Here is a 26,279-nt window from a genome sequence, read left to right on the forward strand (position 1 = left end):
CCACACATAGAGCACAATTCTTCATGTCTCTGGTTGTACACAACCCAAGTTAATTCTTAAGAACCTCATTTAACAAAGAAAGGCAATTTGAAAATTTTCCTGGATCAATTAAAGTCATTACATTTCCTAGCTGCTGATTTCTAAACCACACGAACAACAATGTACAAAATAAAGACAGAAGAAGGAATATGTTCATGTTTATCCTCTATAATTGACAGGTTTAGTAAATTCATTAATGAAGAGAAACCAGAAGACACAGTCAGTATTTAAACAGAAACAGACTGTTATCAAAGACTAAGCAAACCCCACCTATAAATTTCCCAAATTTTTTTCAGTTTTTAACAGGTGAAAGTAAATAGGCATTCCTCAATTGTAAATTTGATATTTTGGCAATAGAGATTGCAGGTAGTATTTCAAATTACAGATAAAGAGTGTTGCTAGTTATGAGCGCATCTATTCATATTTCAAATTGACCTCCTAGTATGTCTACATAACTGTATTTTCCCCACTGATTAAAAAAACTTCTCATGTAATCTGGACTACCTTATTTCGAAACACACCTCAAGGAAAAACGAGAGGAGTTGAGAATGTAAATCACAGCACTGTTCCCTACTGTTGGATTATAACCACTATGCTAAAGCCAACAGATTCAGAGCACTCATTGCCAATGAGGAAATACACTTAGCACTCTATATTAACTCTAAAATATTTGTAATATCGCTCTCTGCACTTAAAGATATGTGACAACAGACGAGGTAACTCTGTGGTGACACTGGTAAACATTATCATTTTTACAGAGTTGACAATTTAGTCAACATTGAGTCAATCATGCTCATGCATCATATTTAGGTTTATGTGAACAATTAGTAAATGCCACAGTGCTTGAAAATTCGTGTGCGTGCGCGCCCCCATGTATGTTTGAGGTCATCAACACAGGAATTTTCAACTTGAGAACCGCAACGGAGAAGTACCAATAATGCCATCCATCACAAGTGCTGTGATCTGTGACAGTCTCATCTACCCTCATCTGCTCCTTTCCTTCCCCAAGCAAGACAATGGGCGGGGCCGGTGGCTCCCCACTGCAGCCCAGCGACGGTCCCGCCTCCAGCTTGGCTGTCCTACTAGCTACTTGCGACCTGGGGCACCGGCACTGGGACTACGGGGAAGGAAGTCGTGTTGCACACGGAGGATCCGGGAAACGAAACCAGGAGCCACGGTGAGGTCACTTCTAGGCCTCCTTCCAGCTTTCTTCAGGAAAGGTTGTGCAATGGCTGTACCCGGCAGCCGAGAGGCAGACAGGAGGAGAGTCGCTGCCCGGTACACGGTTCCAGGACTAGGGCTCCCTCGGGGCTGCGCGTTCACAGCGACAGTCAGATGGTGGACGCCCTTCTCTGTCGCCTACCAGGGCGGGTCTGCCTGGATTGTGTAGAAGAGACTCGCGCTGCCTCATTCTTTTTGATGGAGTGGGGGAGAAGGGCCCGGGAAGTAGAGAGGACCCTGGCCAAGGGGTCCTAACTGTTTCGGTGGTAGCCCTGGCCTAGCCCAGAGGCAGTTCAAAGGCAAGGTGAGTCCTGCCTGAGAAAACCCGGCCTGGCTCTCCTTGCACACAGCTTCCCGGGCTTCATAGCTCAGAGAGCTTCTCTGAATTGAGGCCAGAAGGTGAGCTCAGAGCTTCTGCCAGCATCATGGGGTAATAGGAGGAGGGAGTAAGTAAAGCTGCTAGCTGCCACTGAACAGCAAACAATAATTGGAATTATGGCTGCAGCTCAAACTCTGCTTGGCTATCCAGAACACCAGATGAATAGGGAAGACAGAGCTGTAGGTGGCAGGTGGGTGAACCCTTTGCTTCAGAGTCACATGTCAGTTTCAATCCTGTCTCTACTGTCTCACAGCTGTGGACTCCGGGCCAGTGTCTTCACTCATGTTCATTCAGTTGCCTTATCTCTGAAATCTCTAAAATTGTGTAACTATTACAAGAAACACCAAATTAAGACAGAGCATTGTGTGCATCAATATAAGGTGCAGGGGCCCCATCTGGCACTGCAGAACATCCCAGGGAAAGCTCGCTCCCATTATTACAAGCATTTGACAAAGTGCCTGCTGCTCCCAGCTGACCTTCTGACTCCCAGGTGGCTTTACTGATGCACTGGCATTCCTGGAAGTCTGGGCAGGACCACTTCCCAGTTCCAGGAACCGGCACTCAGCATTTCCCATTTCCCAACTGGAGACATGTTAGAGAGCCACAGCTTGGTGAGAGGTCTTAGGCAGATCAGAGCTCCTTCCCCTTCTTGATCCTGCCTCACAGCAGAACTTTCTCTTAATGCCACCCTGGCACTTGCAATAATTGTATGGCTTTGAACAATGAACATACTCATGGGAATGAAAAATGAAATGAGTGGGTTTCTATGTTTGGGTAGAAAACCATCCTCACCTCCAAGGAGCTCTCTCTCCTCTGCTCCCAGATCTCTCATTGCCTGAATGAGCCAAAATACTTCCAGCCTCAGGACTTGTGCTCTGGAGGTTCCCATAGCTAGAGCACAGTCACTCCAGATACAACCCACACCCAGGACACCACCCAGTGGATGGTTATAGACATTTTTCAACTCAGATCTGAGTTGCCTGACAATGTCACTGTCACTATCAACTAAATCTTTGTCCTCATAGCCCTTTCTTCTAGCATCATTATTTTTTACTCAGAGTACTTAATGTATTGTAAATATTTAAATACAATTATATCTCTACATATGTATTTTACATGTTTATAATAAATAATAAATATCTCATATTTGTAGTAACTGTGTTCCATGTTTTCCTAGTGTCTGATATAGTGATTTGCAAGCCCTGTGCCTTCAATTAATGTTTCTTGAATAATAGGATACAAGCTTTATACTAAGTGAATATTTATAAATTTGTAAATGAATATGTATGTGTACATTGTGTATCTATATGCGCACATAAGACTATTTGAAGAATGATAGATTTAAAAAAGTACTTAAATTAATAAGCACTAACAATTGTTATTTCCATTTTCCAAGTTTTGTTTTAAAAAAGTTCTTAGAAAAAAGTCTTGCCTATCTAAGTAAAATTTACATGACCACAAGAGTAAATTGAAATTCAAGCCTTTTCAGTCTTATGTAATGACAGTCTTTTAAAATTTTTTACTGAAAGTTGGCCATTTGGGAGAATGTCTTTATTTTTTCAATGAGCATGAGTGCCAAGAACTTGCCCCTGGAATCAGGAATCATTTAAGTTATGTAGCTAGTTATTTGTATGATGTTAAGTAACCATCGTATATTTACTTACAGGCTTAGTTTTCTCATTTAAAGGTGATAAAGTAAACACCTCAAATTTATGAGGCAGCAGTGGGTTGTCCAGAAAGGCTTTTCAAGAATAAATATGCAATGAGATGGGGTTGTAGGTCGGTGGTAGAGCGCTTGCCTAGCGCGTGTGAGGCACTGGGTTTGATCCTCAGCACCAAATATAAATAAATAAATAAAATAAAGATATTGTGTCCAGCTACAATTAAAAAGAAAGGAAAAAGAATAAATATACAAATCAAATGAGAAAAACTGACTTTGAAGATCAGTTTTTTTGTGTCTTCTGGCTCTTTGGTTTACTGCTTAGTTTTTTAAACACTTGGTCACTGCAATCTCATTTTATCCTATTTGATATAGGATCTGTGTTTTAATTCAAGGCTTACTACAAAGTAACTATCCCAAATTGGTTCTAAGCCTATTTTGTCTAGTTTTATTGAACCTGAAATACAGAAATAGATTTTTACAGGAAGACTCCCTGTTATAAGATTACAATTATAATCAGCCTCGGTAAAAGGCCTCTGTCTCATATTTTACAGGTATGAGCAGCGATGTACTGAAATGCTCACCATCTCTTATCATGTCCATATTTTAAAAGACAACAGTTATTGTTCCGCTTAACTGTTACCCAGACCACAATGAAACCACAACAGACGAAATGGTTTTCTCTTCAGAAGTTAATCAAACCTTCTTTGAATGCATGCAATTTACCCACAAACATACTTACAAGAATATGGAAATTATTTGACTTTTGATTTACCTCAACCAATGTTGCCTTGTCTCATTGTCCTACTCCCCATTACTCTTCTTCCCCGCAAACAAAGTCTTATTCTCACTTATTGATAGGGAGCTAGAAACCTGAACTTCTGGTGAAAGTTTTTAGAGGAGTAAAGTTGTGCAAAAATAATTTAAAACATACACCATCATATTAGGGCTTGAGAAGAACATGAATTGGTTTATCTTGTGTTTGGGTTAGAAAGATTTGTTCTTAGGCAGTTGAGAAGTAAATTCAGAACTACAGCCCAAATTTAGTTTATGCCAATTTTATAAGGATAGTAATTTTAGGATCTTCTAAAATTATAAATGCTTCCCTTTGGGTTCTAGATTTTACATTAGTACATTTTGAAAGCATTCAAACAGAAATTTCAAGATCCCAGGAAATGGATCAAATGGTTTAGCTTTATCAAAACACAAAATTTCAACAAATTGAATGGACAGGCTTAATGAACTTTTAGTAGCAACCCATGAATAAAGCAGTTTTTTGACTAAAAATAGAAAACTTACACTGGGAATGGCTGAACAGTCGGTTTTTATAAAGCAGCTTAAGAGGGAACTATGAAACCATATAACATTAAAGACAAGTTGGCAGTAGGATGAGATGGACATCATTACCCTAAGTACATGTCTGAAGACAAGAATGGTATGAATATACTTTGTGTATAACCAGAGATATAAAAAACTGTGCTCTATATGTGTAATATGAATTATAATGCATTCTGATGTCATATATAACACAATACAAATAAAAAGACAAGTTGGTTGACAACTGGTAACTTCAGGTTGCCCTTCTTAAAATAGTAATGGTGGGGGACCTGACTATGCTAACTAAAACCAGCTCTTTGCAGTTAACAATCTTTTCCTGATTTCTAGAAGCTCAGATAAACAACTTAGCTTCAGTTTGGTGACATGGAATTTTATCATGAGTGATTCCATTTTGCTTTGGTCTGTTAGGGCTTTGTGCAGGAGTTCAAACAAAACCAAGAGCTTGCAGTAAGTTTTATTTGACAATGACGATATGAACTATGAAGCTGGAATTGGATATCCTGTATGTTGTTTCACCCTCTCCCTCTGTTAGAGGTTCACAATGATAAAATAGCCCAAAATAAATTTAACAGTGATGTACTTAGATGTACATAGTAGGTAATAACTCAATTTTCTCCAAAGCTGCTCCTAAACAGAATTAGGGAGAAATGTATAATTAGATTGTGAAGAAGTTTTGTATTTTTCTTGGAGTAGTTATGATTCCAATGGCACAATATGATTTTGGTTATAGACTTTCTTTCTTTTGGTAATGCATAAATATGTTTTCTTTTTCCATGAAGTCTTTTTAGCATTTGTTTTTTAGTAAGAACACTGAAAGCAGTTATTTAGTTATCATGTTAACTTAATTAACTAATTTCACTAGAACATAGCTCAGTCATTTTCCCCAATTGAGTAATATTGTGCTTGGAATAGGTCCATGATCCATTGTATTAGAGTTATGTAGAGAAACAGAACAGTGCACAGTTTTTTTTTTTTTGAATAAGAAATTGGCTCATACAATTTTTTATGCAAAGTCCCATATTCAACAGTCTGTAAATGGGACACTCAGAAAATCCAGGGATGAAATTCAGTCTGAATCCAAAGATCTGAGTACCCGGGGAGTCAATGATGCAGACACCAACATGGGTCTGAAGGCCAGAGAGCCAGAGACACTGAGACCAGAACACAGACAAAATGGCAGGAGGAGTTGGATTCCTCTTTCCTCTACCTCTTCTTCTACTCAGACTCTCAAAGAGTAGATGAAGCTCACCCACACTGTGTAGGAAAGTTTAATAACTCATTCCACAGATCCAAGTGCTTGTTTCATCAAGAAACATTTAAACACCTCTGGAAATCAGGTTTAATCTGAGTACACTCTAGCCAGTTAACACATGAAATTATCCATCACACATCTACCCTTATCAATGTGTCATTTATATGCCTCTCCTAAAGTGTAATTGAACATGCACTGGGGTGTCTTCCCAGAAGAGGACATTAAGTCCTTGAGTGACTTTTACTCTTTTCCTTGTTATACCTTAACTTAAATGCTAAGATGTCAGATTTTAAAAATGCTTGAACACTGTGATATATCATCTGTACATCTTATGTTACATGATATGAGATCAAGAGTGTAGGGAAAGCACACACACATTAGACATAGCTAAAAGTAGAGGAAATAATCTTATCATTACAGTCCTTGTTTCTGAAACTGGTCACATGATCATAACTGGTATCTATAGCTTTCTTCTACTGCTCTGTAATCCCCTTTTCCTCCAGCAAGCACCTCTAGAGGTACAAAGGTCAGTTAACATATTACACCAGAGCTTATGATGTGCCATTTTTAGTGGCTGAGATATTGTGTGATTACTAAAATTCTAAAAGCCATAGGAAAATGAGGACGGAACCTTTATCATCAATAGTGTTTCACATACTGAACTATAGTTGAAGATGTAATAAAACCAAACTGGGATAAAGAAAGTAAGCAGGGAACAAATGCACACTATTTTAGCCTGTGTTTTATTTTCTCTTTCTAGAATTTCTGTTCAAGATGAGAATGATCTCTGACCAAAGCACACATCAGGGCTGAATGTTTCAGCTGGTACTCATTAGACAAGGACCCAGATGCACAAAATGAGTCAGGCCTTTTCATATTTTTTGCTCGAGTTGTGCAGTACAGACCATGGGGTGTGGAATTTCTAGAGATAATCTCCCAGTGTGCACTGGGAGCTCCCCTTTCTTGCTCCCCTGCTGGTCTGTTCCTGAATCCCAGCTCAGAGGCAGGACACTGGACCATATGCTTCCTCTGGATGTGTAGGTCGTGAAGGCTGCAGTTTTTAGCTTGGTTGCCAGTGGGGGGTTACAGGTTTACAGTGTTCCTTCATAACTTTTTACATCATTGGATCTTCTCCCCAAAGGCTTTTAGAAGGTGTCTGCCATCATGGGCCACCCAACAACTTCTGAAATCCTACTCAAAGTAGCATGGGAAATAGGGCCCGACCCAGAGGTTTAAAGGACTACGTGAGGATAGACAGGGTTAATAGAGAGGACTATTCCATGAATGTGACTGTGTAGTTTAGCGCACCTTGTTTCAACAGTTGTATTTGAACTTGTAGATATTGTGCTAATATCAAATCTTCTTTTTCAGGACTATGTAAACCATGGGCAAGAAAAGTAAGTAATTTAAGTGTTTTCTTTCCTCCCTGTATTAAATCCTTCCTGTATTAACTTGTCTTTCTCATGTCGTTTTCTTTCTTTTTTTTTTTTTTTTTAATACTTCTGAAAGGTTGTCATTTGTATCTGTTTAGGTGTCTAATGCTCAGCACTTCTAAAACCTTTGTGAGATATAAATGACAGATCTCACTTTTTTGCTCAGAATCCTCCAATGCCTGCCAATCACACTTGGAAGAAAACACCAGATTTTCCTAAGGGCCCAGAGATGAGCTGTTTCCTACTGTTCTACTGACAGCCAACCCTATTCTTCTCTTGATGATGCTTCTGTTTTCCTAACATGACACATTCATTCCCAAAGTCGGAGTTTTTGCATTTTTCTTTTCCTTCCTCTTGGAACTGTTCTCACTAGAACTTTTCCCTTGTCATCTTTTGGGTCACAACAGGAATTCTATCTGCCTAAAGTAACAGCCTCATTCCCTGCTGCCGACCCGATGTGTTCTTTTTTCCTATCAGGTAAATCTGAAAATGTTTTTGAAAATTTATTTTCTTACTACCCAAAGATAACTGTCAGCAGCCAGAGAGCAGCTGCCTTCTTGATAACAGTTTCTCCTCATTCTTCAATGGATCCTGTCACATTACTGATCATCTGTAAATATTCTTTTATTTTAAAAGAAATAAAATCCAACTGGGCATGGTGCTGCACACCTGTAATCCCAGCAGTTCAGGAGGAGAGGCTTTGCTAAGCAACTCAGTGAGATCCTGTCTGTAAATAAAATACAAAAAGGGCTGGGGATGTGGCTCAGTGGTTGAATGCTCCTGAGTTCAATCTCCACTACCAAAAAAAAAAAAAAAAAGGAATGAAATCCAATAGTGATATTTGTAAGTTGCTAATATGTTTAACTTGTTTGTGAAGTCTTGTTTCTTAGTGATATGCAAATTCATTTTCAGTTTTCCATTCAAATTTATTTTCTGTTATAGGTATTTTTGCATGTCTCAGTGCTGTAATATTGTGGACCTCAGTCTTTTGAAATGATATTCCATTCCTCAGGAGTTGCTAGTCTGTGGACTATGCAAATAAGCTAATGAAGCAGCACTGCAAACACACATTTGCATGGAACATAAAGAACATACTTACCAAATTTCTTCCTCTATTCTGCTTCATAAATACTCATGAAATGCTGCTCTAGCTTTTTGCCCTCTTTGTTTTCAAAGTATATTTTTCAGATAACTGAAAGTGCAAAATTTAAATTTCTAACCAAAATATTATAATTGATTTTTTAAAAAATTATTAAACATAACTTAGAAAGAATACTCGGCAGACTGAAATCCCAGGCAAACTACTAACCTAGACAGGTGTTTGGAATCAACTAAAAGGAATGCCATCCTTTTCTCTATATACTGAGCTTTCTCAATGATAGATAGCACTATAATATTTGGACTGGACAATTCTTGTTACCTGGGAAATGTTCTTGGTAGTTTCAAGTGTATAGCAACATCCCTGGCTCCTTCCACACTGAAGTGAAGATGCTCTTAGAAATACTGACCCGTGCCTTTATTTTGGGTTTCCCAATGACAACTCTGATTTTCATGAAGACATACCAGAATCTTTATGCAGGTTACTCTCGGTCATTGTTGATGTTCTTTCGCACACTCAGGTATGAAAGCATTTTTTCCATCTAAGATGGAAAGGGAAATCTAAGAGTGGAAGAAGAAGGCTGTGGCCAATTCTATTCACAGCCACCACCCTCAAAATAGAGGAGGATGTGAAACCAAGCATGTTTTATGTAAAAAGCTCTGAAAAAATAAAATCACACTTTAAATTTCACAGACAGAGGATTTCTGAGTCAGAGTTTGATTTATAGATAGCTAGGTAATTCTGAAAGGCTTTGTAATTCTATTTTTTTTCTGTGTAATTACAAATTATTTCTCTTTTTCATATTTTAGAAACTTTAGGCCAGTCTGGTAATCCAGAGCCCGAGGATTCCTCTCCTGGGACCACAAGTGGTTACCCAGAACCCTGGGCTGACATTCCACTCCCACCATATAGCTTTTCACAGTTTGGTGGACCTCCAGGGACACTATCGATGCCTGTGCCACCACCTCTGAACTGCCCACCTGGATTAGAACATTTAATTCTGGTAATTTCAAATACATAAAATACTCACAAAAAACAAAACTGTGCTTCCAGTTTGCTTACCAGATTAGTTATAATGATAAAATGATTAATGATAAAAGTTATAATGATAAAATAATTAGTTATAATGATAAAGCAATTATTTTCTTTTTATTAATTATCTTTGGAAACGGTAACATCATGTTTGGTTAATAGATCACTCCAATTCTTTTAGATTCAGTTTACTTTGAAACAAAATACGAATGTCTTTGCTAATTGAGTTTTCTATTATCTTGCATATAGTGTATGCTTAAAATCAAAAGCAAACACTTGTTTAGCACTATTTTCTAGGCTTTGTTCTAAGCATAATGCATGTATTGACTGAATCCTTATACTGTGTGGTGTATAGAAGCTATAATATTCCATTTTACACAAGATAAAGCTGAGATCCAGAGACAATATATAGCTTGCTCAGTGTGTAAAACCTAAGGAAGCAGGGCTGGCTCTTTTATCCTGGTACCTTGATTCTGGATCCCATGCCCTTTAATATTAATATTGAATAATTTCCTTGACAGGTGAAAAAAACTTTTTATAAGTCTTAAGAGTTCAGCTTCAGTAAGTGGTACCAAAAAGAGTGTTTATGTGTAACATATTCTTATAATTATTAAAATTACTTTTTAAAATCAATACTATGTTTATCATAAATATCAACAACAAGGAAAAAGAAATGTTGAATTTTGCAGTACTACATGATAGCTTACTTAGCAATGTGAGTAAGTAAAATAGCACTATGAAGGTAAGTAAAATACACTATGAAGTTCTATATGTCTAATCTATAAACAAATAGATATTTCCATGATAAAAACTGATGTTTGCGTAAATGAATTGTCTCTTTCCTACTAGCTTACTTTCTCACAATGCACTTAAGTAGTATTTAACCACTCACATCTTTCCACAAAATACCCTGAAATGTATATATTTTTTAAAATCAAGGTCATAAAATATGTTGAAATCTTATTTACCACAAATGATGATATCAAGTACACTTAAAAGAATACTTTTGAAACTTGCAGAAAAATTCTTTAAGTGGATTAAAAATTTTTCATATTTTATACACCTCATTTCAAAAGAGCCCTGTGCTCTAATTTTTATAAATACCAGAATAAGTCAATTTTAATTCACTTAAATTTATCTTCATCAATAGTGAATACTTTCAAATACATATTTTCAATTTAAAACATGTTAACTATAATTTTACATTAAAAAGTAATATAGACTATACTAAAAATTTAATATGAATAAATGTTAGCATGTAGTACTAAACAATGAATTATGAATATTGATTGGTTGGCTGAAACATTTGAAATTCTTAATTTTGTTTTTACTCTAATAGATAGATCAGTTACTGGTTCAGCAGCAAGTTGAAATTCTGGAAGGTATGTATTCACTGTGTTCTTCACATTTTTAGAAAGACAGAAGGTTAAGCCGATGAAACCATATGAACTCCCACAAATACAGCACTCTAGATGACATAGGATGATAAACGTATTAATGTGCAAATGTCTCTTCAGAATAAGCAAACCAGGAATGTTATCAGCAATTCATTTCTAATCAAATAAAATTTATATAAGTGTTATTTACAATAGTAAATGTTGTTATAGTAAATGTTATTTTTATTGACATCTGTCCTTATGACGTAGAAACTAAACTAGAAGAAAACTATCAAGATGTAATTTTGCTCTTCTCCTTCTCTCTCTCCAAGTCATTCTAAAAGTTTTTATCATTTTACTGATTTCTACAAGCTCAGCTCTGTTCTCCCAATTTGAGATCACTTTGAGAATGGCACATAATCACGTGTGTTAGTTCAGCTGCTTTAGTACATTTCCAAAGTGAGTGATCTTCTGAATTCAAATGGGGATGTTTGGGAAAAATTGTTGTTCATGCCCACAGTTTCTCCTGGGATGAGATGAACCCAGTGGAATGTGTGGTCCATGGGCTCTGGGTTCCCTGGGGATTATGGGGACAATACAGGGTTGGCAGATGCTCACCACAGGTCTGGATGCTTCTTCCTGCAAGAGCGCTGCTGCTCCTGTGTGGGCCCAATGTATCCAGGGCTCCCAGGTTCAGGAGTAAACCTGCAAAGCCAAAAATACCTCAGGATGTTTGCCAAGGAAAGAGACCCAGGTAGATGCATGAACGATGGCATCCTCCTTGCAGATATCAAGGCATAATAGAAACTCTGGTGGTTTGTTAGGACCCATATTCACCTTTTCCACTGGTAGAAACTTGAATTCCACTGGTAGACATTAGAACATGAACTGTATTATCAGAGTAATCAATTTTGTCAAAATGCACAATTGTCATCTTTCACGTTTAAATTGCTTATTAACCATTAGATATTTATAACGTTTTGATGTGGTTTCCATTCTTTAAAATAACTTTTCTTCTTTAGAAAGGAACAACTTTTTAAATAATTTGTATTCTGAATTAAAAAAAAATTCTATTCTATGGTATACATTACTGGGATTATAAAATCCAAAAGGCCAGTCACTATATATTATATAGTATTCCATTTCAATTTTTTAGATATATATAAGCTTTATGTATATTTCAGTATATGTCTTTAATGTAGAATATATAGTGACAGATTCACTAGTTTTTAATTCTTAATTTTAAAAAGAGATATCTTTAAATTCATCTGTTGTGAGTAACATGAAAAGTACTAGTTTATTTTTGGCATCTGAAATTATGACAAGCACTTAAACCTTTGCCTAACTGAAAACTTAATAGATTCTAACAATATAACTATAGATGCTTTTGATTTCATTTTTTTTCCCATGTAACTGAAAGGAAACTTGAGATTTTGAAAGACTGTTGATCTCATTTTTCAGACACAAGTATAAAAGTTTTGAGATTAAACTACGTATTCAAGCCACAAGTTGGTTAATAGATGCCCTCTCAGAAATAAATTTAATTTTTAAAATTAGTTTTTAAGCTTTTTCAAAAACCTTAGCTTGTGGCAGATGTTGTGACTAAAGATAGTCCTTTAAAGGCCAAGACTAGGCCAGTTTGAGTCCCCTCAAATTCCTTGAGAGAGGCTACAGTGATAGGACTTGTGAAGGACAAATTCAACTGTTCAGGGTCCCTCTGGTTGCACGTAAGGTTTCCACCAAGTGGATCTATGTGGAAAGTTCTTTGGTAAGGTGACATTTTAGTGTCAGCATCCATCACTCCTCCCTTTCCCTCATGAAACGATGAGCTACATGAGGTGCTGCGTTCACCTTGGGATGCCCACCATCTAGATATTTCGAGTTGAAGCCCTAGTTCCCTAGCCTGGTCCTGTCCTTTCCCTCCTGCCTAATACCCATCTCCCACTTCTCACTTGTCAACACATCCTGCTGAGCTGAACGAGGGTGCTGTGCGTCCGATGTGATGGTCTAATTCACCTTTCACTTTCACTCTCTCCCTTTTGACATGGGTCCATTGAGAGCAACCCCCACCCATTGCCACGTTGCTCAAACACGAAGGCAAAAAATAAGATATAAATATGGTTTATTAAATAAATCTCCAACCCATTGTTTTGATGTAGTATTTCATAGAATATGGATACAGAAAACATCCTAGAGACCCTCCCTAACATGTGAAAACTACCACTACGTGAACATTTTATCTATGTAGCCGGTACCACTGTACCCACCTGCAGCGCGATACCAGGAGAGTGACTTGTTTTCTTTTCCATATTTCACATAATGATTCAAATTCTTTGTACATTAATATCTCTTCTCACCCCTCCCCTTTGCATTTTTTTTCTCACTCTGATCATCTCTGAACAATTTCCCTTTTTCATCTTTCCTCTTCTACTTGGAATAGCATTCACCACTGATCCAGCTAGATATTGCAACGTCTTAAGACATATTCAACATTTTCAACATATTGGTGACTGTGATTTCTTCTTTTTTCTCTTTAGCCATCACAGGTTTCGAAACTAATAACAGATATGAAATAAAGGACAGACTGAAACAGACAATCTACTTTGCTGTGGAAGATAACGATTGCTGCACTCGCAATTTCTGTGGGTATAACAGGCCTTTTACCATAAAGATCCTTACTCTTTCAGGTCAAGAAATTATAATTCTGAAGAGACCACTACGATGTAATAGCTGTTTCTTCCCCTGCTGCCTGCAAAAGGTCTGTGAGCAATTATTAGAAAAGTCTGTGAAGTAGTTCAGTAAGAATTTTCACCCTTTCATGGAACTTGCATAACCAAATGAGATCTAAAGGCAAAGTGACCATGAGCTATAGAGTTAGTATTTAGTCAATTGCATAGGAAGGAAGGCATGTAACCAATAGTCCTCTGTCCCTAAATAGTTTTCCCCATAGGGTTGATCAATAGCTCAGAGATGAGAGAATTCTTTATACCTTATACCCAATGACTATGATAGGCATGATCAAAATTGATGGAGTTATACCTTTGAGAATATCATAGAATACCATTCTAAGAGCACATAGAAGAAGAAATGTGTGGGATCCCATGGGTCTGCAACTCAGTCATCCTATACAGATTGCTGAGAAACCAGGACACAGAGATAACACAGTCAAACAGTTATTCGAGGTCTTAACACTGTACTTACTTTGAGAGGATAGCTGAATTATTCCCATCAAGTGATTCCTACCATTCATTATTCATTAATTACTTTGCTTTCCACATCATTTGGGATAGGAATAATTTAATACAAATTTTGGACTCAAAAGAGTTGGATGGGAAATGCTGTGCAGTTGAATAGTGCAGTTGAATAGTGCATTAACATGTATCCTGTTACCTTGAACTTTTCAAAAGGTCATTCCAGGTGAGCACAGTCAGGCACCATCATGCTCACCCAGCTAATGAATAAGTCAAAATTCCAGTGGCTGGATTCTTTTCATTACAACAGCATGCGTGGTCATATTTGAAAATTGCACCATTGAGCAGAGATCTGTCCGTACATATAAGCCAATGGTTTTAGAACATGCTTTAGAACACTATGTGTGCAGTCTGCCTGAATTTCTGCTCATCTCTTCCATAAACCAAAGAATCTGGTGCCAGTTTATTTACCCCTACCTTCTTCAGTCAGGTCCTCTATAAAGGATGAAAAGGAATAGTACTGACCTAGTGAGGATGTGTTGGGTATTTCAATATCTGACATTGAAAAAGTGCTCAGTAAATGAAAGCTACTAGTAGACATTATGACACTGATAATTATATTCACAAATGTCCTTTTGCTTTTGTAGATAGAAGTTCAAGCTCCTCCTGGTGTACCTATAGGTTATGTTTCTCAGACCTGGCACCCATGTTTTCCCAAGTTCAGTGTTCAAAATGAGAACAGAAAGGAAGTACTGAAAGTTATTGGTCCAATTATGGTGTGTAACTGCAACGCCAATATTGATTTTGAGGTAACAGATGCGATGGTTTGCTTTCCTAATATAAAAATAATCTATTTTTTCACAAGATGGAACAAATATCTTAAATAAGTATTTGTGTACAGATATTTCAAGAGAAAGAAACTGTGCTCATATATTTACTCTGGGCTCGAAAGACATTTATTGATCCAGTTAAAGGTCGGTATTGATTATGCTAAGTGAAGAAAAGAGAAGCAAAGTCACGTTAAAAAAAAATAAGCCAAGTATCTAACACTTAAACATTCTTTCTGTGCGGTGACACTGTATATTATTCATTTTAAATGGAATGCCAACCTTGACAACTCCATGATCTGTACTTTATCTATATCACAGTTTCATAGGATTACCACATACCTCGTTTCATGTGAACAATTACGTCATTTCATTCAGTTTTCAAAGTCAGAATCCAACTGGTAGTGTGTTAAATTCATTGGCTATTTTTTAATTGACATTTTTATGACGCTAAGGCTTTCACATGCCAGAAATGTTACGACTGTTATTTATCCATGTCTTGTTTTGGATTCTTTATAAGACCACATAAGTTTATATATATAGAAAATGTGCGCCTTTTTTGTTAAATTTATTCCTAAGTAGCTTATCGGTATTTTTTGATGTTAAAGAGGTATATTTATATTTTAGATGTTTATTGCTAACATTGAGAAAAATCTTTGTGTTTTTACTTTTCATTCAGTCACATGTTTGCATTCTAGTGTGCAGGAGGTGTTTCTCTTTTGTTTACTTGCGTTTTCTATGTATAGAATTGCAATATAAATGGGATTGGGAGCTCTTCTAATGTATACATGCTGAATATCTCCTTTTCTTCCATGCTATTTTCAATAGCAAAGATGAATATAATGGTAATAATGGAAATACTGGTAAATGTTTTATAATTCTAACTCTTTGCTGTAGTGTTTCATAGTATTTTTTCATTCCTATTTCACCTAGACGAATTAGCAAGCTTTTTTGTGTTTCAAAAACGACCCACACAGAAAATACTTGGAGTTTATGGACGACATGGTGATAATTGTTAACAAGAATGTAGGTACAGAGAATGTAGAATTGGAGAGTTGGCTCCTGACAGAATTTCATTCACAAAAATAGGGTGACAGCTAGATTTAGCTCATGAACCATTGCTCACTGATCCCAGACCTAGATTCTTATTGGGATTTACACTCAATTTTCAAAAAGGTAGAATATTATGGTCAAGAGTTCAGACTCTGTGATAGACTATCTGAATTTGAAACACATGTCCACAAATTCTTGCCTGGGTGACCTAAAACAAATTACCTAACATTTGTTCACCTCATTTTTTTAAAATATAAAAGTTGGGTATAATACTACATGTCTTGCAAGGTTTTTAAGAGAATTACATCACCCCATAATTGAAAACCCTTTACATGCTATGCATATACCAAACATTATATACAAATACCAAATTAGTAACTTAGAAATTGCTTTTTAAGCAACCATTTCTATGATCAGATGTTTTTAATTGCAAAGATATTCTAGTATTTTAGGCTATATTGTAGAACATTCTTCTGATACATACCTTGGCTCTCTGTTCCACTGTTCTTTACGAATAGTGATGTTCACATTATGACTTTGGTATTCTTTTTTAAATATCTTTATCTGTTATTGATATTAAGTTGATGGATTTACAAGTTTAGTACTACATAATACACTGTTCTTTTTGTTTTTGTTTATTTTGGTACCAGGGATTGAACTCAGGGGCACTTGACCACTAAGCCACATACCCAGCCCTATTTTGTATTTTATTTAGAGACAGGTTCTTACTGAGTTGCTTAGTGCCTCACTTTTGCTAAGGCTGGCTCTGAACTCGCAATCCTCCTGCCTCAGTCTCCCGAGCTGCTGGGATTATAGTTGTGCGCCAATGCACCCAGCTACACTGTTCTTTTTTATTTGCACTTTTGATATCAAACGTGCATTTTCTCCCCACAACAACATTCTCCAAGTCTCCAGATACCAACTGGGTGTCCTACAACTCAGTTTAATAATGACGTTAACTATCTGACATTAGCACAGACCCTACAGGCTAAGGTCTCAATCTCAAAAGACAGCCTGATTTCAGACACTAATCACAAATCCAAATTTTCCTGCTCTTCTGACCAGCTAACGTGGGATTTCCACAGCTCCCTTTACAGTTTTGAAAATTTGCTAAAACTGCTCATAAGATCCAGGAGCCCCCTTCACTTGTGCTAACAGTTTATTTCAAAGGCTATTGTAAAGAATGGAGATGAATAGCCAGAAGAAGTGAGTGGAGTAAGGGTTCAGGGCACCCAGCCCTTGGAGCAGGGGTAGAACATGGAGGTGTTCACCACCCTGGAGAGACTCTGAGCATCCATGATGGACTAATCCATTCTCTACTGGTGGGTAACTCAGTCCCCAGCCCCTGTCTCACCACTGGAACTCAGTGAGGGACTGAAATCCAACACTCCAGTCATCACTAGATCTTTCTGATGTCCAACTTCCATGCTAAAGTGAAGCTATCAGGGATCTATCCCCAACACCCATCTCATTAATGTACAAAAGTCTTTACTCAGTAGAGTCCTACTGGATTTTGAAGCTGTGTGCCAGGTATCTGGGACCAACACTAAATGAAACAAGATTTTGCCTATCATCCTTATCATTGAGGAAGTTACAGGGTTATAGTAGCCCTGTGTGTTAGGAAGCAGGGACAAAAACTGGACACCTTTTCTTTGGCAGTACAAGCACCAACTTATTTCCAGAGGTCGAGAGACTATGTATAGGAGAATTTAGGGTTTTTAAATGTTCTCTAGAATTTAGCAAAATACCATCTATCATTTTTCAGTTATTTGTGTTCTTATCCTCCCTAAAAGTGATATTTCCTACTTGCATAAATTTTAGTAAAATTTTCAATTTTTTGCTGTAGGTATCAAAATGGGGAAATAGATCATTACATTTAGTAGTTGGTTGACAGAGCCTGGTAACTAAGCTATCTTCTGGATTGTTTTCATTTATAACAATGTTTCAAAATTAAACTAAATTTAGATAATAAAATGGAAAGTTTTTCATGAGTTGCTTTAAATACTCAGATGACAGCTACCAAAGGAGAAGACACCAAGTTATGCAAGATGAGATCTCCTGAGTCCATTATGCCTCACTAGTGTTGCATAACAAGTAACCCCTAAAACTCAGTAGTTACAAAATACATTGTCACATGCTATGGGTCTGCAGGTCAGCTGTGTTTCTGAGGATATACTAGGTCTCAGAGAGATGGACCGGTTTCAGGTGGCCTCAAGTCTGATCCAGGAATGTTCACTCTGGATTTGTAAAAGCGGACGTCATCTGGATCCAGTTTTGCTCGTGGCTCTTTACCTGATACCCAGAGTGAAATCATTTAGCCACATTTTAGGTCCCGGCTCATGTCACATCTGTGAACAGTGCTTATTCAAACAAATGAGAAGGCAAATCTTCATGGTCAAGGATCACTGAGATGCTGCAGAGGGAAAATTAAACAGATATTTGGTGAACAGTAATCTGAGTTTCATATTAAAAGTTTATTCCAGGCTGTTAAGAACCCATTCCAACAGATGCAGATAAAACAAATCAAGTGGTTTTAATTTATCCATTGGTATTTAGCTGGTCCCAGCCCGAGGCAAGGGCTTTAGGGGATGCTTCTAGCATAAGGGGTGCTTGGTTCAGATTAGAAAAGGACACACTTTCCTGGGGTAGGTGAAACTTCCTGTGGAGGAAGCTTGGTGAACGCTGGCAACGTGCATCCTCACTGTCCACCTGGATAAGTGCCTGTGTCTGTGCACACGTAAGTCCACTCTACATGAAGATCCTCAGCTTTACTCAGTCATATTTTTTTACAATTCTTCCTTTTACCAAAATAGAAAAATTTCACATTGGGGTCTTTGATTCATACTCCTTTCCTTTTTCTTGTTCACCAACCCCACCTATTAAACTGTCTGTCCCACCCTTGACCTGATAGACTGCGCTCATCAAGGTGCTTATAGGTCACTGCTGTGAGGTCAGGCAACAGGTGGCAACCAACAGGAGGCAGGTTTAAAATGGCCAATGAACGAGGCTTTATTTATCACTACCAGGTGGAACTCGATCAGACCCACAGAGTGGACAGGAGGAGGGTCTGATGAGAAACTGGACTAGAATTTTATGGGGCTTGCGGCAGGAAGGGAAGGGCTTGGGACAGGAAAAAGGATTTTTAGAGTTGGTCAGGGGAACTGGCTGAGATCCAGGTTTGGCTAGGAGATCCCGCTGATTGACCGGCGGTTCCTTTGGTGCCTGATTGATGTTTCTTTGCTGCTCACCGGCTGGTTGGTGCTTTGTTTTTAAGTCACCGCCACCGACCAGACAACTTCCTTCACTCAAAACTGCCAATCTTCTTTCCTAGATAATTAGCAATGTATGTTTCCCAATAGTGGATGGGAAGAAATCCCTACCAAATATTTAAACTTTCAGACTATGTATACTATCTGTGCTTCCTAAAGTAGAAATCAGAGACATGTTTTACTCAGTACCTTTCTGACAGCTTCTAGAATGTTCATCAAAGAAACATTTCAAAATTTTATACATTTCTGCTTCAACTTTGATGTGGATCAATTCAAATGATTTATTATTTTCTTAAGTAAGACAAAATGTTAGATTTCAGCAAAACTATAATTATCCTTTTTCTGTATGATGAAACAATTTTTTCATGTATCTATAAATACGCACAGGAGCCTATTGCGGGATACAATATTTGTATTGTAGTGAGGGATACAATATTTGTAGCTACATGTAGTGCATAATTTTAATAGACTATTTACAATATTCTATACAATCTGGATTATATAGATTGTTTTATTTAACTCCAGATTTGAAAGTAGGTTTGTTAATAGTTTACTGGACTTAAGACTTATCTTTTTGTTTGTTTTGCTTTGCAATTCAGGTTAAATCTCTTGATAAAGGAACTGTGGTTGGCAAGATTTCCAAGCAGTGGGCTGGTTTTATCAAAGAACTTTTTACAAACAGTGATAACTTTGGGATCCAGTTTCCTTTAGACCTCGATGTGAAAATGAAGGCTGTGATGCTTGGGGCCTGCTTCCTCATTGTGAGTCTGTCCTTTCTGATCCTGGTTGTAGGTAGTTACTATCTATAATGACTGCCTATCTAATGCTGGCTTCAGTATCATTGTGAAGTGATTCAATGAAGTGTGCATTTTAAGATGACCGTAAAGGAACAGGTTCTATGCAAGGGTTCCCACTTAACCCTACCTCTGAAATTCTATTCAATGCTTACACTTTGGATTCACAAATGCCTAATTTTTGTCCAAAGGGCCTGGCACTTTCCATTGAGAAGAAAAGAACTTTCTATACAGCAGAGGTCCTGGTTTGGGGGCAATAATAATAATAATAATAATAATAATAATAATAATAATATTGATGCTTAGAAGAGGAATTTGAGTTAAGATTTACATGCAATAAAACTGTGAAACATGGGGATTTTATCTTGATTCCTTATTAAATGAAATCATGTACTACTGAAAAAACAAAACAAACAAACAAAAAACAAAAACAAAAACAAAGAACCAGGCCATACCCCAATTCAACTAAGTCAGAAGTTCAGAAGAAAAAGGTTTGTAGAGCATCCCAGGAACTTCTGGCTGTGTAGTCAAATTAGAGGATTAATGGGACCAAGCAATGATCTTCAACTTTAATGCACAGGAGAAAACACAGGTAGTTTTCAAACTCTCAATGTCCAGATTGTATCCAAATGTATTAAGCATAAATCTCTGCAGCTGGGAGGGTCTGCAGTCTGTTTAGAACTCCCAGGTGACTCTGGTGTGCAACCAAGGTTTGGGCCCACTAGATAAATACCTTAAACATTGATTTTATTTGGGGATGCAATCAGAAAAAAAAAAACTAATTGTTAAGGATATACAACAAAAGGATCTAATTTCTTCAACAGATAAATGACAAAGAAAATTTAAAAATAAATATACAGAAATTTGAGAAACATCAACCTAATTATAGTTTGTGGACCAGGTTTTAATACTGATTTGAACAAACTAATGTAACAACATTTTTGTGTTGTTCAGGGAAATTTGAATATTGACTGGCTATATGATGGTAAAGTGGAATTATTAATTTTTTAGATGTAATAATGACATTATGTTAGGTAAAAGCAAAACTGAATCCATATCTTTTAGAGGCACATACTGAAGTATTTCAGAGGATGTGTTTTAAGTAGTATTGGAGAATTGCTTTTAAATAATGGTGGTGAAAGCAGAGAGTTCTAGGAAGTTGAATAATTAAGCAAATATGATTATGTTAATAATTACTGAACTAGGTGAAGAGTCACTGGGACTTTATTATACTATTCTCTCTAATTTAGCATATATGTAATATTTCTGTTAATAAATATTAGTTTAATTTTTAAGTAATAATATTATTGTGATATTTATCGGGTTTGCTATGAGGTTTTGATATAGTATACAATGTGGAATGATTAACTCAAGCTAATGAATATATCCTCAAGTACCTGTCATTCTCTTGGGGTATGAAGATATAAAATTCACTATTTAAGGAATTTTGAAATTTGCAATATGTTATTACTAACTATGGTCTCAGTGTTGTGCAATAGATCACTAAAATATATTCTTCCTAAGTGAAACACATTTGGAAACTTCGATGTATCTCCCATTTCATTTCCAACAGTCCACCTCCTAGCCCCAACTTCTGAGAACCACCATTCCATTCTCTACTTCTGCAATTTCAGCTTTTTTAGACACTACACATAAGTGAGATTGTGAGAATTTTCTTTCTTTCCCTGGTTTACTTCACAAAGTTTAACATTGCCCACAACAGAATTTCCTTGTTAAGGCTGTATATCCGTTTTGAATGTGAATCATATTTTATTTATCCATTATTTTTTCCTACTACGATTTTTACCTAGGGACACTTAAGCTACAACCCCAGCCTTTTATTGTTATTATTATTATTATTATTATTATTATTATTATTATTATTAATCTTGAGACAGGGTCTCACTAAGTTACTGAGTCTGGCTTTCAATTTGTGATCCTTCAGCCTCAGTTTCCTGAGCTGCTAGGATTATGAGTGTGTGCCACCACAACCAACTCTATTTTTTGATGGACAGTTATGTTGGGTCTGTATCTCTGTTACTGTGAATCATGCTGCAATAACTATGGGAGTCTAGATGTTTCTTTGGCAGATATCTTTGGCTATTCTTTTGGATAAACATCTAAAAGTAGGATGGGTCATATGTTAATTCTTTTTGAGTTTTTTTGAGCTATTTTCCATAACAACTATACTAATTAATATTCCTACCAAAATGAATATTCCTTTTGAACACATTTTTTTTCTTTTTGATAATAGCCATATTAACAAGGGTGAGGTGATATCTCATTGTGGTTTTAATTTGCATTTCTCTGATCATTAGGGATGTTGAGCCTTTTTTGCATATATCCATTGACCTTTCCTGTGCCTTCTTTTGAAAAATGATTCTTTGCCTGTTTTTTGGGTGTGTGTGTGGTGCTGGGGATCCAACCCAAAACCTCTACATGATAAGTAAGCATTCTACCACCAACTTATTTATCCACAGCAATTTTAATCATTGTATGTGTTTTCTTGCTATTTAGTAGAGTTCTTTATGCATTGTTGTCGTGAAGGGGAAAAATTGCTACATATGCAGTCAAGGGGAAAAATAAAGAATGTCCACGCACTTCTGCCCCTTTCATGCTTTATTCATTCAGATTCCTCAATACAATTTCATTCTATAGGTTCTTAATCAAGAAAACAACAATCCTTAATGTTAGGCACTGCAATAGACATAATCCACTCACAGCAAACAATTCTAGATTGATTAATTTACTGAAAAAAAATTCTAGATTAATTCTAAGCACTGCAAACACATTTAATCATGACAGGCTAATGACAGACATTCCCTCTGTATGCTAAGTTCAAATGTCAGATCAAAAGTCTTAAGCCTTAGGCTTTAAGTCCAGCAGATGCACACCCACTCAGACTGCAGTGATCAGGTCCAGAACTAAGGCAGGCTTTTCCTGGTGTGGAGTGGACGATCAGTTGAGGAGAGGGTCATATAGAGAAGCTGTGGCTCTCATCAAGGTCCAGATGAGGCGGTAGAGTTCGAGAGCTGTGAGGATCATGCAGAGGATCAGGAAACTGATGACAAATGATGGGATGTCAGTTCAGGTCCTCATCAGGATCTCCACCTGGAATGTATCCTTGTTTTGGCTGGTTGAATCCCTGTTCATCAACTCTATTATTTATACTAAATTTGGGGGCTTTTGACTCCCCTTTTCAATCCATATCAGTTACTACTGGATTTCTCCATGACATCATTTACCTTGGGGTCAGAAACATCTGGTCTGGTGGTCTCCAGACTGATCTTCTCGCCTTTTCCTCTTATCAGGTGAGGACAGCCTGCCAAGGGCTTCACTCTGTTTATCAGGGTGAGGGGAAGTAACTTGTTTGAGGCCATACTGGAGGGATCTGTTGGATGTGCCTGGTGAGACTCCAGGTTTCAAACTGGAGTTTTTAAAGTGGAGTTCCTTAGGCTCAGGCCTAAGGCCATCCTCACAATTGTGGTTCTTAGCCCCTTTTCAGATGTATGATTTCAAGCATTTTCTCTCAACCCATAAGTTATCTCTTGCCTCATTGGTTGTTCCCTTTGTGATACAGAGTTTCAATGAATGGATGAAATCACATTTATTGACTTTTCCATTCAATGCCTGTGCTTTTGGAATCATATCCAGGAAATAATTTTCCAGATCAATGTTATGGATCCTCCCCTCTTACATTTTCTTCTTGTAGTTTATAGTTTCAGGTCTTACATTTAAGTCTTTAATCCATTTTTCATTGGCTATTTTTAGTACCCTGTGTGAGATAATGACCTGGTTTCATTATTTTGCATGTGGCTATCCAGTTTCCTAGCACCATGTTGTGGTTTAGATGTGGACTCCCTCTAAGCTCATGTGTGAGACAAGTTTAGAAATGAATGATTGGATTATGAAAGCCTTAACCCAATTAGTGAATTAATCCCCTGGTGAGGATTAACTGAGTGGTAACTGAAGGTGGGTAGGGTGTGGCTAGAGGAGTTGGGTCCCTGGGGGCCTGCCTTTGGGGTATAAATTTTGTATCTGACTAGTGGAATCTCTCTCTGCTTTCTGATCATCCTGTGAGCAGCTTCCTCTGCCACACTCGTCCTCCATCATGATCAGCCTCACCTCAAGGCTCAAGGAATGGAACCTGCTGTCTTTGGAGTGAGCCCTCTGAAATTGTGAGCCCCAAAATGAAATTTTGCTCCTCTAAAATTGTTCCTCTCTGGTCTTTTAGTCACAGCCACAAAAAGCTGACTATAACACACCTTTATTGACAGCACTGTCCTTTCCCCATTGTGTATTTTTGATATCTTTGTCAAATATCAATTGATCATTAAAAAATGGGTTTCTTTCTTTCTGGGTTTTCTGTCCTGTTCCATTAGTTAGTATGCCTGTGTGTATATGAGGACCATACTATTTGGATTGCTGTAGTTTTGTAACATGTTTTGAGACCAGGGCGAAGGTCCTCGGATTTGTGTTTCTTACTCAAGATCACATGACTTACTCAGGTTCTTTTGTGGTTTCATACAAATATTAGAATTGTTTTTTCTATTTTTTTGAAAAATTATATTGGGTTTTTGATAGGTATCACACTGAACCTATATTTTATGCTGTGTTGTATAAAATCTTAGTGATATTGATTTCTCTAATCCATGCTTGCAGTATAGATTTCTGCTTATTTGTGTCATCTTCAATTTCTTTCATCAATACCTCATAGTTTTCACCATACAGATCTCTTACATCCTTGGTAACACCTAAATAGTTTATTTTTATACAATTGTAAATGGGATTGTGTTCTTAATTTGTTATACATACAACTCTTGTCATGAGAAAAGTCATATTACTAGAGAAGGACTAAAAAACATTAAGGAAGAAAGATTTAAATAGGAGGATTTCAAGGGGGATTAGAAAAAAGATGACATTCATGGAAATTAACAGAGGATCAACTAAATTCATCCAGAGATCAGGATATAGAAAGAAAGGATTAAATTGCTACTAAGTGGGGAGCTGACCGCAGAGCTTGCTTGGCTGCAGTCTTTCCTAGATCTACTCTACACTACATTTTTCTTGCTCACAAATGTTTCACTGTGTGTGATCAGTTCCTTCAGTTTTATGCCTCTGAGAATCCATCCCCTGCTTTACCAAAGAAAATTCACATCTAAATTTTTCTTTTTTTTTTTTCTAGGACTTCATGTTTTTTGAAAATACTGGATTACAGAGACCAAAAATAGGAATATGGTAGTGGATTTGTGAAAGTATCCTCAGAAAATTTGAAGGCTGCGTATTGATAGAGATCATCTAATAGGAAACCCGGTGGCTGCTTCTTCTCTGTGGAAATCACTCACACCTGAATAAAATGAACCGCAATGCCCACACCTTCCATTGTAGGGTTTTGCTTTAATTAGAGATTGTTTTCTGTCTCTTGTTGCCTTATGAATGTTCGCACACACCTGTGTGAAGGTTCACTATGAATGTGGGAAAAGAACATTGGGGGGGGTTTGGAGTTGTGGCTCAGTGGTAGAGTGCTCGCCTAGCATGCATAAAGCACTAGGTTCCATCCTCAGCACCACATAAAAATAAAAATAAAGATACTGTGTCCACCTAAAACTAAAATATAAATATTTTTTTTTAAAAAAAGATTTTAAGGGGGACTTTACATCTAGGAATGAATGTTTATATGAAAAACTGCTTTAAATTTCAATATCCTATCTATATTTCATAACAAAATAAAGTCTTACTAAAGCAATTTTAATAAAAATAACTATTAAACCCAGTTGTAATTTATACAAGAAATCCTAATGCTATGTTGAATATAACATCTATTCAAAAATTTTAAGAAAACACTTCCTGTTTCCTTTGCCATTATGGTCCAATAAATACTACTCAGTGTGGATATTAAGAAAAAGTAAATTTTTTCTCTTTATGAAATCACATTATATTTTAATGCTCCTATTAATCCATGTACTGCTATAAGTATAATTTTCACACTAACAAGACACTAAATTATAAGTGTTAAATTGTTTTCATTAAAAGAAGCATGATTCTCTGTCAAAGAAATACTCAGTTTAAAACCTCACTTTGACCATATATGGTGGTACACACCTGTAATTTCAGTGGCTCAAAAGACTGAAGAAAATGGATGGTGAATTCAAAGCCAGACTCAGCAACTTAGTGAGAACCTGTCTCTAAATAAAAATATAAAAATGGCTGGGGAATGTGGCTCAGTGATTGAGTGCCCCTGGGTTTAGTCCCCAGTATCACCCCTCTCCCCCTGCAAAAAAAAAAAAAAAAAAATCCTCCAAAACAAAGCCTCACT

At 36.9% G+C, this 26,279-nt stretch overlaps 1 protein-coding gene across 1 annotated transcript; it reads left to right on the top strand.

Moving 5' to 3' along the window:
• Positions 1-1,429: 1,429 nt before the first annotated feature.
• Positions 1,430-25,322, top strand: LOC114091307 (phospholipid scramblase 1-like). Its single transcript, XM_027933739.2, has 8 exons — positions 1,430-1,564; positions 7,261-7,286; positions 9,231-9,424; positions 10,793-10,835; positions 13,367-13,587; positions 14,668-14,829; positions 19,769-19,930; positions 25,149-25,322. Exons 2-8 carry the CDS (start codon positions 7,274-7,276, stop codon positions 25,203-25,205), a joined length of 852 nt encoding a protein of 283 aa, XP_027789540.2. The 5' UTR covers positions 1,430-1,564; positions 7,261-7,273; the 3' UTR covers positions 25,206-25,322.
• The last annotated feature ends 957 nt before the right edge of the window (positions 25,323-26,279 follow it).

This window comes from Marmota flaviventris, chromosome 8, assembly GCF_047511675.1.
Source record: "Marmota flaviventris isolate mMarFla1 chromosome 8, mMarFla1.hap1, whole genome shotgun sequence".
Lineage (NCBI taxonomy): Eukaryota > Metazoa > Chordata > Mammalia > Rodentia > Sciuridae > Marmota > Marmota flaviventris.